Raw genomic sequence first — 15,718 nt, 5'->3', positions numbered from 1 at the left:
AAGTTTCTTGGCGCTGATGTGATTATTTGCTTTTCAGAGCAATTTAAGCACAGTCATTTTGGAGAAAATCACTGCATAGTAATTTCCTCATGAGGTCAGACCCTCAACATTCCCCCTTTTGGTTTCGGGGATCGCGCCCAAAGCTCGATCGTCGGAAGCACAGATGGGTTTGTTCCTCATGAACGTAGGTCGACTTGATTGTCGGAAGCACAGGTGGGTTTGTCCCTTAGGACGTTGGTCTCCTTGGACGCCTTTGTCTTTGGTCTTTGTCTTGGATCCTGGCGCCTTTGGTCTTTGATCCTGGTCAGGCACAAAGAGGATAGGAAACGGGATAGTCCCCAACGCGCATAACGAGAAGAAGCCACTCACGCAGGTGGTACGCAATGATGATGTCGTCCATGCGAGAGGTAGTAGTGTAGAAGGAGGAAGGTCGGTGGGCGGTTAACTCCACGAGGGGACACAAAGGCATCTCACCGCCGGCCATACAGTTCAGTTTATGGAGCACGCGGTGATGTACGAGGTCCATAGTTCGCAAACGCGCATTGACCTATGTGGTCCCAAGATTCCCCCCTTTTTGGTCCAAAGGGTGGATCAGGACAGTCTTTGGGCTAAAACAAGGACCATAAAACTAAGAGGTACTACAATGTGCTGGTGCGTCAGACAGAGTCATTGACAGACTGAGCTGGGCCGGCACATAACCACTAGTTAATATGTGACCAAGTAAGAAACAAAAAAAATACAGAAAACCCAAAAAAAACAAACATATAACATATAACATCCAAGAAAATTCATAGCAACCTTGAGGTCTCATAAAATACATTCTTAGGTCATACATTCAGTGTGTAGCTTATAAAGAATGTGACATAATGCAACACTCAGATAAAAATGTGAGGTAGACTAAAGTGAGAACTACTCTTAGGGTTACAGAATAACAAAGAAAATGTTGCTCACCCCCTTTAGACAGGTGTGGTACATTCACGCTTGGAGTCTCCCCGAACGCGGTTACGAGGCACACCGTAGGTGAGCAAGTGCATCTTATCTTGGAGTTTCTTAACACGCCTGTAGGCGGAATAAGCAATCACGGCCGTGATGAGCCATCCCATCCCCAGGGCGACCAATGTGCAGATTAAGGTCGTATAATCTGTGTCAATGTAGCGTCTTGGGTATCTATTCATGGGCGTCAAAGTAAGTTCACGCGGGGTTTGTGTGAACTTAACAAGTTTGGTTCCTTCAATCAGTAATTGTTGGTCAATTTCTAAATCGAAGGCAAAGTTATAACCCTGGAAAGCGTCCATGATCTCAATCTCTGAGTCATGCTGTTCGAGGTTGAGATGATGGAGTGCCAGGTTTCTAGTTCAAAGTGGAAATGCCTACCGTCCTTTCAAATACCAAAGTTCAGCATCGACTTAAACCTATAGATGTGAGGTGTCACAATTATGGGAACATGTAACAGGAAACCGAGTTCTAATGTTCTGCATCAACGTGAATGGGAATTGCACTACCTAGGCTGTACGCTAGGTGGATTTGTGAAAGGTGCACAGTAGAGGGGTAGCAGCTGTCAAGCTAACTTTGAGCAGGTCCAGTGGTACCAAGTACGGGGAAATACGACTTTCAACCAAGCTGTCCAGTGTGGAACTTACTTCCCTGAGCAGGTCCTGCATCAAATCTCTCACCACTCGTGTGTACATAATATCCTGAGGTATGGTTTCAGACAAAGTCTTGATTGCACGTAGAGATTCATTAATCAGAGCAGAATGTAGGTTGACAGTAACATGTGTACCCTGTAAGGTTTTAGTGAGTACATCCTGTTAGAGGTCTAGGAGAAGTTTCTCTTGGTTAGTGAAAGGGACGGCGGGGGGGGGGGGGGGGGGGGCTTGTTCTTTGTCGGTTAGTACATGTTAGTGGGTTAAACGTGCACTTTCCCCCCTTTCCATTTCCATGCATAGAACTATGTAGAGACTACGTCTACCTCCTGCGGGGAGTCTGGTCTCTGTACCCGCGGGGACGGTTTGACGTAGGGTTTGATTTGGTTTGCATGCACCCATTTGTAGACAGGCTCCTGTCTTGCTTTGGTGATGCGTAACCTGTATGCAACTGGAGAGAGTTTTGCCACGATCTCAAATGGTCCTGACCAGCAGGGCAGGAACTTCTTAGCTTTGCGTGCCGGTTGGGCGAACCAAAAGTAGAATACTTTGTCACCCACCTCGTATTCGCGGCTGGTTGTCTTTTGGTCGTAGTAGGCTTTAGCGCCTTCTACGTTGGTCTCCAGTTTCTTCTGAGCGTGCGCGAACGTAGCTCTGAGGTGTGTTTTCAAGTCTGCCACATACTGATGGGCGGTATAGGCAGTGGCAACACTGACATCCTCTGGGTGATACAGGAGGTGCAGTGGTAGGGTCATCAGTCTGCCGGTCATCATCTCAAAGGGCGTAACCCCTGTGGATCGCTGGGGAGTGGACCGTATGGCCATCAGGACCAGAGGGAGCTTGACGTCCCAGTCCTTCCCAGTGGAGCAGACGTACTTTTTGAGCATAGAGACGACCGTGCGGTTCATCCGTTCGACCTGTCCGGATGACTGTGGGTGATAGGGGAGGTGGAATCTCACTTCCACTCCCAGAAGTTCAAACAGGGACGTCATTACACTGGATGTGAAATGAGTTCCCCGGTCAGAGTCAATGCAGAGTGGAAGTCCCCATCGACTGAAAACGTGGTTAATCAGCAGTACAGCGGTTGTGACGGCTGTATCGTTTGGCGCTGGAAGGCACTCAACCCACTTTGTGAAACTGCAAGTTACAGTTAGCATATATTTGTTTCCTCTTGCCGATTTGGGAACCGGTCCAACCCAGTCGATCTGCAGGTGGGACCAAGGGAAGGTTATTCCCCTGCGTTGCAGTGGTGCTCTAGCAAGCGGCTGGGAGGGTTGAAACTGGGCACAGATGAGGCAGCCTTGGACATAGCTGTGTACGTCCTTGGACATCGACGGCCAATATGCTACTTCTGTCAGTGACGCGAGGGTAACTTTTGCTCCGCGGTGACCTCCAACCGGAGTGTCGTGGGCGTAGGCAAGCATCACTCCTCTGTGGTCGAGTGGAACAACCCAGCGCGGCGGGCTGTGATCGTCACGCATGTAAACTAACAAATCGTTTTGTAGTTTCAGGTGCGTGAGTTGACGATGCAGGTTTACCAAATCTTGGCTTGCACCAATAGGTGGTGATGGTTGTTTAGACATCGGGCCCTTTTGGAGAAGCTCGCGGATGAGCTTCAGGTCAGGATCTTGTTCCTGCATGGTGACTAGGTCCGCGTCCTGTGGTTTTCTGCCTAGAAACACGGGTACCCCAACGTTCTGAGGTTCGTCTGCCTGTTTAGCATGGCGACGAGTAATCGCGCAGACCTCGTGAACGGCCTTGGGTGGAAGCCACTCGTCTTTGAATTCCCAGCAGGTTCCCTGGTCAGCACCGAGCTTAGCAAGGCGGTCAGCTTCGTCATTACCATCTTTCTCTGGACCTAGGGTCCTGGAGTGACCTTTGACCTTTTTCCAGTAGACCATTATGCCTTTCTCAGTGGTGAGCAGATCACACGCTAGGAATAACTCCGAGTGTTTCACGTCTCTGTTCCTGGCATTTTTCATGTTGTTCTCCTTCCACATGGGGAAGTGAGATATGAAGCTGTGTCTAGCGTAGTTTGAATCTGAGCAAAGGACGATTTGAGTGATGTCCAAGGCTGCCGCCTGCTGGAGGGTTATCAACACTGCAGCAATTTCGGCGTACTGACTAGACTTTTGGCCCAACCGGTAGTGATTTGGTTGCTTGGTGTCACAGTCCACCCAAACGACTCCAACCCCAGCACGGAGCTGGCCTTCGTGAAGGTAGGAGCATCCATCAGTGTAAACTTTCGGAAGCCCTTGGCAAACATTCTCATCAAAGTAGCGATGATTGGATGCGGTTGGGTAGACTGCGGCAGGTGTGTCCAGGGGGCCCATGACGGAGTCAGAGTCACAGTGCTGGCAGCCTGCTAGCCCTTGTCCTAGCGCTAGCTTGGTGTTCTGACCATACTTGACCTCAATGTTGTATCCTTGGAGCACCATCATCCACGTCGCAATGCGGCTGTTTGACACTCTTCCTTCGCGCAGACGCTGGCTGTTTAGGAAGGTGACAGGCTGATGACACGTTTCAATGATCACTTTCTGTCCACCGATGTAACTACGAAAGTGTTCGACAGCCCAGACTGTAGAGAGGAGAGCTCTCTCGCAGTCTGAGAACTGGAGTTCCACCTTGCTCAGAGGCTTGCTGGCGTATGCCACAACTCTCATGTCCTGATCGTGTTTCTGCTTCAAAGCAGCGCTCAGGCAGTGAGAGGAGAAAGTAGCCTCTATGTAGAACTCTTTATCCTTGTCTGGGTAAGCCAGACAGGGTGCGGACGCCAACTTCTGTTTTAGGAACTGGAAGGAGTGTTCTTGGGGTCTGTCCCACACGAAAGGTGTGTCGTTCCGAAGTAGCTCGGTGAGGGGCCTCGCTATTTCAGCGTACTCCTCAATGAACTGCCTGGAGTAGTTGCAGACTCCGAGGAAGCTCCTGAGTTCAGTCAGATTAGCTGGGGCTTTGATGTCCTGAATGGCTCTAATGCGTCCCGCTTGGGGCTCGACTCCATTAGGGCCAACCAGCAGTCCAACATACTCCACTTTGGTTCGACACCACTGTCCCTTGAGAATCGCCAATTTAGCTCCGGCGTCAGCGAGCTGTTGCAGCACGTGACGGAGTTCGGCCAGGTGCTCCTCGAAGGTTCGACTCCTCATCAAGATGTCATCGACATATATGAGGTTCCCTCTGGAAGCAGCATCTGACATGGCTTTGTGGAGGAAGATGTTGAACTCGGCAGGTGAGTTAGAGTAGCCAAAGGGGCAGCGGTTCCAAGTATATTGGCGATTTCCAAAGGAGAAAGCCAGTTTATACTGGTCCGCCGGCTCAACCTTCATGGTCCAGAAGCCGTTGGCTACGTCAACCGTAGAGAAGAAACGAGCATCTCTGACTCTGGCTAGCTCCTGATCTAAATGGATCATAGGCCACCTGGAGAGAGGTACTCGTTTGTTCAGTGCATGATACTCTATGGTGAGACGCCATTTCCCAGTCGGTTTCAGAACCGGCCAGATGGGAGAGTTGTAAGTGGAGTTACACTCTCTGATGATGTTTTTCTCCTTCAGCTGATCGAGGATCTCTTGGATCGACTCATAAGCAGCGAGGGGAATCTTGTACTGACGTACAAAAGTAGGAGGGGCATTCGGGTTCGTTGGAATGCGAACCGTATGCAGGTTTGTGAGTCCACAGTCCAGGGAGTCCCTGGATAAGACGGACTGAAACTCATAGAACAGGCTTCTAAGCTCTGCTCTCTGCTCCTCTGACTCCAGCGCATCCGCTTTGTCAAGCTGCTGGCTGACTTCGGCCTCGAAGCCGTCATAAGGTTCAGAGGAGGAGGGTCTCTGGTGTTCCGGGCTTTCAACCGGTGACTCAGAGGGTTGAGTATTTATTGCAAAAACCGTTAGACACTGACCGCCGTCAGTATCTAAGGTTGCACTGCAAATGGGTTCCTCAGGAAGGGCTTCATGCCGCTTGATGGTAATCATTTGTGAAGGGAAAGTACTGAATGTGTCTACACCAACCTGTCTGTCGTTCAAGAACAACGGAAGTTGTCCGATCACGGGGACTGAAAGTTCGAAGTCATGGAATGAGCTATCTATCAGCATGCCCAAGGGCTTTCCTGCCGGCATGTGGATAGGACTCTGGGTCGGATTTTCGACCAACAAGTACGCAGAACGATTGTTCAGCTCCAAGAGTGGCGTGCCACAGACGGCTAAGTTGAGCTCCAAGAAGTGTGGTGATGGCTGGAAGAAGGCCTGTGTGCCTGGCAGCTTCTGATGCTTCATCAGAGTCAGACGAACAGGCACTCCTTTGACCAGTGGGGGCAGAACCGTGCTGGCCTCAACCACTGCACGGCAGGCCTGTGGAATGGTCTGACCGGACAGCAAGTGTTCAGGGCCTTCTGAGCGAGGCTCAGAGGATGGTGTGGCTCGGGCCCAAAGGACTTGATTGCAAGTGTCCAGCTGGGCACCGAGTCGAACCAGCAGATCTGCTCCGATGAGTGCAGGTGGATCAAGCTGTGGTATGATGCTGAATGTATGTGTGAGCTGTCTTGCTCCAAGTTGGATAGTCAGAGAGCAGACCTCTGGCGCTTTCAGGAGCCTCTGCGGCCAAGTAGGTGACAAGAGCCGATGGCTACGTGTCACACTGACCAGAAGGGGGTCCTTCTGACGCAGGTGTTCCAACGTCTGCTGGCTGATGGCTGACTTTTCAGACCAAAGAGCAAGGCGAGCATCTGAGATGTGGGTGCAGTTGATGGTAAGACCACCAACTATGTGTGGTGCATATGGCTGCAGGCTGACGTTCTTCAGCGAGCAGAGAAAAGATGAATGTGTGCAGAGCAGAGTTCCAGGAGCGGTTTCGTGCCTTTGCAGGCGGACATCGTCTGTGGGAGCCGTAGGGAGGGGCATGACCTTGGAACAAGGGTTTTGCGGCTCACTTAGGCTGACTTCAAGAATGGAGGATGGTCGGCTGCTATCCGGGTTCCAGGGCTTAGGTGTTTCCACCTGGGCCCACAGTTGACCCTTCTGGCAGTCGATGAGGGGAGCTAGACGTTCAAGCAGGTCCTGACCAATGAGAAGTGGTTCAGTGTCTAGCTGGCAGACATAAAACGGGTGAACCAGAGTCATGTCTTGGAAGGTGATGTCCAGCCACGCCCGGTGAGTGATACACTCCCGGGTCTGGGTGTAGCTGGTGATTTTCAGGTCACAAGGTTCAACCTGGACTGGTTTCCCGAGCGACCGCATGGTGTCAGACACGCGATGGAACAATGTGGAGCACATCAGGGTGATTTCTGAGCCGGTATCCAGCAGAGCATCAACCTGTATGCACCCACCTACGTTGGTGCTACAGTACAAACGGCGAGCATGATCATGGTTTGTTAAGTCACCAAGGAACTTCAGAAATTTAGTATCAGGTTTCTCTGGGGGGTAGATTTCAGGAGACTCCTGTGATCTACCAGTAGTGTTCCCCCAGCTGATCAGGTAGGTCCTGGCCACGCTGGGGGGTTGAGCCACGCCTAGTCATGCGGACGTTGGCTCTGGGTCTGGCTTCTTAGAAGCAGACTTTGGTGCAGGGGTCTCATCTGCAGATCTCAGCTGTTCCTTCTGTTTAGCTAGGAACTGCTGAAACATCTCCTGGAGGTCGGCTTTGGTCAAGTACTCACCTGCGGACTTGTGTTCGGGACCTACCTGTGGGCGGCGCTCCTTAAACCTTCCACTGTTCCGACCTACTTGGCGTTGGTTTTGGTTGGGCCACTTCCTGTCTGATTGTCCAGACCTAGGCAGCCAATCAGCACCCCCCTTCCCCTGTTGAGGAGATTGGGACTGCTTTTGCGGTTTAGCAGGTCTAGGTTTAGCAGATTTTGGCTTAGTGGGTGGAGCTTCTGTGCCTTCGAGCTCCAAACGCGGCTCGGCGTCGGGAGCTAGGTGCATGACGCGGTGATGTGCGTCAGGCTTTTGGGGCTTTCCGCCGGCTTCCCAAGCCTGTTGAGCATATCTCCTAATCTCCTGAGTTGTCAGTTTTTTCATCCGACAATACATTGAGACTTCGGATCGAACACACTCGTGCAGGTTGTGAATGAACAGGGATCTGAAGGCAGGGTCTTCCTCGAGCCCAGGGCCGTTTCGACCTTGGAAATAAGCACTTTTGAGTCGGCGATAATACTCTCTGGGGGGTTCGTTCCTCCCGTGTTTGATGGAGAAGGCCCCCATTGTAGCTGACGCAGAGTCTGCATACGTGGCGTATTCATCTCTCAACGCTCGGCAGAGCGAGGAGTACCGATCACGAATGTCAGGTGGTAGAGTTTCCATGAAACCGTGCACCGTTCTAGATGTGGTTTTCCAAATTAGCTTGAGCTTTTCCCTTGAAGAGGGTGCTGGAAGATCAAGCAGACAACGTTCTATCTCCCTGAGATAATCGTCGACATTGGATTCATTGGTGTTAGGATCAAAGCGTTCTATGTCTTTAGCTAGCGATTCAATTTGACGTACACGGAGCCCTGACTCACGGTACGGCGCGTCATCCTCTGACTCTGACCCACGGTCTGTCTCAGAGGGCGCTGGATATCGCTGGTGTGCTCAGGGCTCCCAATGTTGACTCCTGGGGCCCAAATCGGGGTCCGGCATGTTGTGGCGGACTGCTGGCACGTCACGTGGGTGTCTTGGGAGGTCCTCCTCCCGGGGCACGTCTGCGAAGTGCAGCCTGCGTCTTTCAACTGGGGCTTCTGCGTAATACGCTCTGTCCGGGTACGGACTGGCGTATGATGCTTGGTCATGCAGCTGGTTATCGGCATGCCGAATACCGGAGTAGCTAGGATGGGTGGATGGTTGAGGTGCAGCTTGGGCTTGTGCATAACCCCAGCCGGCACCTTGCACCCTTCGTGGACTGGGGGAGCGGTCTAAATAGAGGTGCCGCTCAGCTGGTCGACTTCTCACAGATTGAGAAGGCCGTGAAGATGAGGGTGGTGGTCCAACCTGGGGTTCGAGGGCGAACTGCCCTCGGCCCCTAGATGGTCCTGAATGCCCTATAGTGTGTGTAGGGAACGGGGCCGAAGGTTGGGACAGATAAGCTTCATCTCTCCCCTGCGGCGTGCGTCCGTCCAGAGAGTCCCACACCACATACTGTTGATTATCGTATGGAGCCGTATCAGGAGGTAGCCTACCTTTACGGCGGGACGGCGGTCCCTCGCTACCTTGGGTGGAGGAAACCAATTGGTCTTTGGCGATCGTCCTGGGCGGACCCTGGTTGGCTTTGCCGGCTTGCTTTCGTACCGGTGTGGGAGAGCACTCTGGCTCAGCCTCAGAGTCACGGTGTTCCCCCCCTTCCCACTGTCTGTTGTCATCAGCAGAAGGGGGCGGGGTCTTCTCCCCATCTTCCCCAGAATCGGTGCTGGCTTCCTCCTCGTCATCCTTCTGCCTTCCATTTTGCTGCCTTTCAGCTAGCATGCTCTGGAGCTTCATGATCTCTCGATCATGTTGGAGTTCTCTCTGATAGAGGATCAGGGCTAACTTAGCTAAGTGAACCTGGATTGGTTTTGTACCATCCGGGTTTTCTATTTGATCAATTACAGCTTCTAGCTCGTCGCTACGCTGTTCTTCAGTGAAATCCCTAGAAGGGTAGTCGGGTTCTCGAGCAACCGCGACCAGTTTGGACAATATTTGTCCAGAAAGTAGGCCAGGTTCATAGTCGTGGGCCGCAGCGCCACCTGGTTGCTGGGAGTTGGTCAGGTCACTACTCTGTCCCTCCATTTTAACAACCAAACCAAAAATAGCCTAGTAGAGCTTCTGCAGATAGCTCAAGCTGCACCTTTTGGGCAGCAACTGCTAGCTTTGTAGCAGAAAAACACTAAATTAACCTTTGTGCGCACAGGTTTTAGCGTTTTAAGATTGCACGGAATGCCGTGACTAACGCCTAAAATACTATTCCTTTCAGTATTTTAGCAAAAGCTGGTGCGTTGCCGTAGCAACGTCTTACAACACTTGCAGTGTTAAATATGCTAGTTATTCCTTCAGAATATTAGCAAACAAGGTGTTATCAGTCTTTGAGTGAAGGTTTCAGTTAGTTATAATAGCCACTGTGAGTTAAAGTCGCTAAATTAGCAGTTAATTTTAGCCTAAAAGGGTTAGTCAGAATTACTTACACGCTGCACCTTTAATGAGGAACTGAATTTTAACCTAAAAGGTTAGCCAGAATTAATTACACGTTGCACCTTTAAGGAAAAACTGAATTTTAACCTAAAAGGTTAGCCAGAATTAATTACACGTTGCACCTTTAAGGAAAAGCTGAATTTTAACCTAAAAGGTTAACCAGAATTAATTTACACGTTGCACCTTTAAAGAAGCACTGAGTTACTGGTGAGAGTTCGATGCAGCTTCCTGCTCAGCGAAATCAGCACCACTCTGTTGCTGGTTCAAGGCTGAACAACGGATTATTTTTAATTCAAGCTCTTTGGATTTATTTGTTTGTTTGTGCCGGATAGAAATCTCTGTGTATCCAAGCCTCACGCGGGCTGCACCAATAAAATGTTGGGGTTATTAGGAGCGAACAATTCGTAAGCTTTAACTTACTTTTGGATTCTTCAATAAATTCTGTAAATATGGAACTATTTACTGATTTATTAATTAATTAAGATATTCTTAGATATCTTCGGGGCACCACCCTTTAATTAGAAAGGGAAATGAATCCAAAACTCTCATCAGTCTTTCTTGAAGTTCGTAGAATCCTCGGAGCAGAGACTTCTCTTCGACACAACAAAGCTACTGGACACAAAAATCTGAATTTTATAACATTTAATTAACAATTTGTCAAATGAATAAGCAGTGGAATAGATGAATAATAACCGTGTGATATGATTGAAGATGGATGTGTTTGCATGTGATGGAGGATGTATGAATGGGGTCCTTTGTTCTCACAAAGGAGTAGTGTGTGTGTGTGTGTGTGTGTGTGTGTGTGTGTGTGTGCGTGTGTATGGATTCAAAATGGAGTCTTGAATACAAGATGGCTGACCCCTTTGTCTGGCTAAAGTGTGGGTGGCAACTTGCACTTTAACTTCCAAAGCACTTAGAATCAGTAGTAACTTAACCTTAAATCACTCAAAACATTTCAAAAGATCATGAAACAACACAAAAGATTAATCACAAATTAATATCTTTTAGTTTCAGCCTGGCCATGACAGAAACCATTTTAAGATACCAAACAATGATCAATAAGCAGTTTATTCTTTCAAAATGACCCGACGGACGTGTTTGGGACGAAAGAGGAAAACACGAAGCTACTTTTTAAGCAATAGCGCGGTTTTATTGCTTATTCTGGACTATAGAGTTAACGGAAGAAGAAGGAGAGAGAGAAAGAGATGAGTTGCTGATCACCAGAAGAGCGAGGCGTCCCTCCCTCTTTGATTTGACGGTTCTCCGTGTTTCTCCGCAGCTTTCGGCGTCGTCCGTCGGTTTGATGCTTTCTCCGTTGTTTGGCGTTCACGAGTGTTTCTCCACGGGCTGGACAGAGACAGCAAAGTTTCTTTCTGTGCTGAGTTATAACTTACAGCGTGCTTGATGGAGTTGTTGCTTTCCTCCGCAGTTCTGTGTCCTCAAACATCAGCTGGAGGGGAGCAGAAACGAGCAGATCTGATGGGCTTGCAGTTTAGTTTCCAGCAGTTCCGTGGGCTCAACTTGTGCACTTAGAGCTTCCGCGTGCTCAAGGGAGTCGGAGCGTTGACAAGCGTGTCCTTACCGCCAGGTATCCTGGGCAAAAGAACGAGGATTCTTTGTCTTTGCTGAAGATTTATGGTCTTAGTTCGCGGGAAAAGCTCCACGGCTTCCCGCACATGCGCAGAACGTGTTTCTGGTACTAGGCGGTGACGTCATCACAATGCTTCCGTGTGCAAAGCATCATGGGAAATGAAGTTTCTTGGCGCTGATGTGATTATTTGCTTTTCAGAGCAATTTAAGCACAGTCATTTTGGAGAAAATCACTGCATAGTAATTTCCTCATGAGGTCAGACCCTCAACATATGTGTATATATATATGTGTATATATATATATATATATATATATGTACATGTGTGTGTATATATATATATATATATATATATATATATATATATGTATATATATATATATGTACATGTGTGTATATATATGTGTATATATATGTGTATATATGTATATATATACATATGTATGTACAGGGAAGGTGTGTGTGTCTGCTTTGATCCACATCAGTAGCAGAGCTGTGACTACACCTTACTGTGTTTTGCAAACCAAAGGTATTTGCATAATAATTATTCTTCAAGGCCAGCATAGATTATTTAAACAGGTCAGTATCGGAATATTTTTCCACCAGTGCCATGTATTTGTTGTCTTTTCAAACTAGTTAACTGGACCATTATTATGAAAAGTCAGCAGAACTCTATTTTTGACCCAGTTGTCCCCATCTGTTTGATAGTGGCACTTATCCTTTCAGCAGAATAAAATGGTTTATTTCACAGCTTTAACTCTTTTCCAGCTCTGCACATCTCCTCATTTTTACTGCACTTTTAAACTAGTTGTATTGCTGCTATTAGCTAGTTGCATTGATTTTTACTATTAAATGCGCATGGTCAAAAATAAATGTACATTTTTTTATTCTGTCTAAATGTTTTTTTTTTTCAAAAGTATAATATACAATAGCTGAGGCTGTACAACTCATCTTATTAATCTGAGCATGTGGATGTTTCTGCCTCAGCTCACAGGAGTCCTGGATGACTGCTTCTGTGACGTTGAAAGCATTGACGTCTTCAACAACTTCAAGATTTACCCTCGCATGAAGAACCTGACTGAGAGGGATTACTTCAGATACTACAGAGTGAGTTCTGCTTTCAATTTCACATGACTGAAGCCCAATTCACGCTTCTCCGTCAGCTCCAATGTGGAGTCATGCACACGCATTTACGGAAATGTTTTTTCTTTAGACTTCTCAGTAAGCTGGGCAGTGTTGCAAAGAAATTCCCTGCCAGGACAACAAGGATTTAGCGTTTTTTCTGGGTTATCCTGCAACCATCACAGTCATGATTATGGTCCAAGATACTGTTTTTTACATTGTTTTTATGTATTTCAGAGACTTTTTTAAATGAGACTAAGAATGCAGCTAATCAACAATCTAAAACTGTGCTTTGAACATCTAAAAAGCATAAAACGCTTTCTTTTGGCTTTCATCTGTCCCAGGAGCTCTAATACAGGCCATTCTAACCTCCCCATTTCAGCCCTGCTCTGAAAAGAGCCGTTTACCCCCATCGACATAAATATACTGGACATCTCCTTCCCATAGGCTCCAATAACACGTTTTTGAGGCCAAATGGGAGGTGGCCACCACCGCCATTTTGACCGTGTCACAGGTTCCGTCAAGCCCAGACAATTCCACAAAAGGGAAGAGAGGAGGAGCTGAGGGTGGGGCTGTAAGGCTGGGATCAACTGACGACACCCGGTCGAACTAGCTACAAGCTAACCCAAAGCTAACGCGGAGGTGAGAGCTAAGCTAACGGAGGTAGCAACCTAGCTACCAGGGAAGTTGCGCTTTCAAGTCCACTTAGTTTTATTATCGTGAAACCCATTCCACTGCTGGAGAAGTCTCTGTCCTTTAGTCACCAACGACATTTGCGGTAGAGACAAAATGGCCAAAGCCATTAATATCTGCTCATGTAGAAACGATTGGGCTCAGCTCCGTACTGATAGCCCCCAATTGCTCAATGTGGCCGCTGTAACGGAGAAAAAAATTGTCACAACAGATCCTGAATCAGTCAGGAGTTCTACAAAGAAAACACAGCTTTGACGATCACGTGACTGCATTGTTTGATATCGCAATTTTGGTCCAAAAATGGTAGATAGTTCAACCCCACTATGCTAGCGATCATTTGAGTGTTAGGACTGCTCTCTATTTAGATCCAACCATCATAATCTGAAGAGCTGCTGGAGACCAGGGTGGATGTTCTTCTCCAGACTGTGATAAGATACTTTGATTAAGTTCCCTCTTTAATGTTTTGATCAACGACTCAAACTCCTGTCATGCTTCTGAGATGTTCAGTTAGGCAATGCAGCCAAAGGTTTGGTCGTAGTGACTTTTAAAATTCCTTATGGACACGTCTCTTCCAGGTGAACCTCAAGCGACCGTGTCCATTCTGGCCTGATGATGGACACTGCTCCATTAAGGACTGTCATGTGGAGCCCTGCCCTGAGGTCAGAGGCCAACCTCTCTCTTTATATACCTTTTCATGGATCAAATGCCAGATTTTATGACTGTTATGAAGTTTGTCCTCTTTATATTGTCCAACATGATAAATTACTGATTGCTGCTGAGTTTTAAAAGACATACTAATCTTTGTGTCTTGCAGAGTAAAGTCCCTGTTGGGATCAAGTCTGGAAATTATAATAAGGTGAGATCCATTATGTTCTCCAAACCCATCACAGCTTTGTATGGAGACGCATGGGCATACAGCATCACTTTTTATATAAAATGATTTTGTCTGTTCCAGCCATCACGTTTGTTGTGACTGTGTTTTAACCCTCTGAGTTTATCAGTGAGTACGTTTACATGCAGCCTTATCCGGGTTATGATCGGGTTAAGGTCGGGATTCGGGTTTCTGAGTTGATCAGAATAACCCGTTTACAAGCATAAATAAAAAGAGTTACCTCTAACTTGCATAACCCGATTTAACTGCGGACGTTGGGGTAGCGTCAGGACGTATGGACTACGTCCAGACGCAATATGCCTCATTTCCAGTTCTTCTTTTTCCGGTATCCGTGAAAACAACAACATGTTTCCCAGTTCGGAAGAGATGGCGACCGCGTTTGTTTGTGCTTTAGTTTCCTCGTCACTCCAAAAGTGTGGTGCTGTGCCGCGACTCGCCATGTTGCTCCTAACTTGTTGTTTACTTCTGGTGTTCTGGCGCATACAAGACGTCTCGCTACTCAAAAGACCAAGATTCCTTGCGAACAGAGCATGCGCAGAACACACGCTTTGATGGGGATATCCCGGTATGCGTTTACACGACCAAACATTCGGGTTAGAAAAGGGTTACCCCAGGTGTAGTAACCGGGTTTTTAAAAACCCGGTTATGAGCATATCCGGGTTTTTGGCGGTGTTTACATGGACCTGCGGAACCGGGTTATTGTGAATATTCGGGTTTTAAAAGGGTTACTGGCTGCATGTAAACGCACTGAGTGACTTTCACTTCAGTCTGATGGAGCCCAGCAGGGGCCCAAATTCATTTGAACTTCCCACAATTTAGTTAAGTGCTCACACAGATTTGACTTTTGGGGCGCAGGTGTGATCATGTTGGACAGATTTCCATAGATTCACACTTCTAGTGTTTATTTGTCGAGAATAGGAGTGAGCTCCACCTCACCCGTATACAGGTCCTTCTCAAAAAATTTGCAAATTGTGATAAAATTCATTATTTTCTGTAATGTGCTGATAAACATTAGACTTACATATATATTAGATTCATTACACACAACTGAAGAAGTTCAAGCCTTTTATTGTTTCTAATATTGATGATTTTGGCATACAGCTCCACTTAGCCTGCCGGTACCCATGAGCTGGTTCTGAGGTCTCTCCAGAGATTGCTCAATTGGGTTTAAGGAAGGGCTCTGGCTGGGTCACTCAAGAATTGTCACAGAGTTGCAGTGAAGCTACTCCTTCATTATTTTAACTGTGTGCTTAGAGCCATTGTAATGCTGGAAGGTAAACCTGTATAGAACAAGTGATGAGCAGTGCCTGGTTTTTTGCACACATACCGCTTAGAATTAAGCCCAAAAAGTTCTATCTTGGTCTCATCAGATGGGTCTGTCGGACCAGTCTGAGGTTCTAAGCACTCTGGAGAAGGTTCTTGTCCAGGATATCTCTGTTCTTCTTCACCTCTCTCACCAAGGCTCTTCTCCCCAGAGAAAGCACACGAGTTAAATACAGTGGGTACAGAAAGTAAATGGCAGGGCATTGGTTTATAATACACTTTAGTCATTTATGTTTTGAAGATTTTGTGGCTCCTTGATTCACAATGCAATAATGAACACATTTGCTTTGAGTGCTTTTTAGAGATGTCATAGACTAGTGTGCA

General features: G+C 47.6%; 1 protein-coding gene across 3 annotated transcripts in view; it reads left to right on the top strand.

The window, feature by feature from the left end:
- ero1b (endoplasmic reticulum oxidoreductase 1 beta) overlaps positions 1 to 15,718 on the top strand; it is a 43,116-nt gene that overhangs the window by 5,354 nt on the left and 22,044 nt on the right. For all 3 annotated transcript variants that reach the window (XM_054751741.2, XM_054751740.2, XM_054751742.2), the window contains exons 2-4: positions 12,352 to 12,471; positions 13,755 to 13,838; positions 13,994 to 14,035. In XM_054751741.2, coding sequence (XP_054607716.2) covers positions 12,352 to 12,471; positions 13,755 to 13,838; positions 13,994 to 14,035 — 246 coding nt within the window. The remainder of the gene's footprint in view (positions 1 to 12,351; positions 12,472 to 13,754; positions 13,839 to 13,993; positions 14,036 to 15,718) is intronic.

This window comes from Nothobranchius furzeri, chromosome 7 (genome assembly GCF_043380555.1).
Source record: "Nothobranchius furzeri strain GRZ-AD chromosome 7, NfurGRZ-RIMD1, whole genome shotgun sequence".
Taxonomy (NCBI): Eukaryota; Metazoa; Chordata; class Actinopteri; order Cyprinodontiformes; family Nothobranchiidae; genus Nothobranchius; species Nothobranchius furzeri.
Note: the sequence above shows the minus strand (reverse complement) of the source record. Positions and strands in the feature narration are given on the sequence as shown.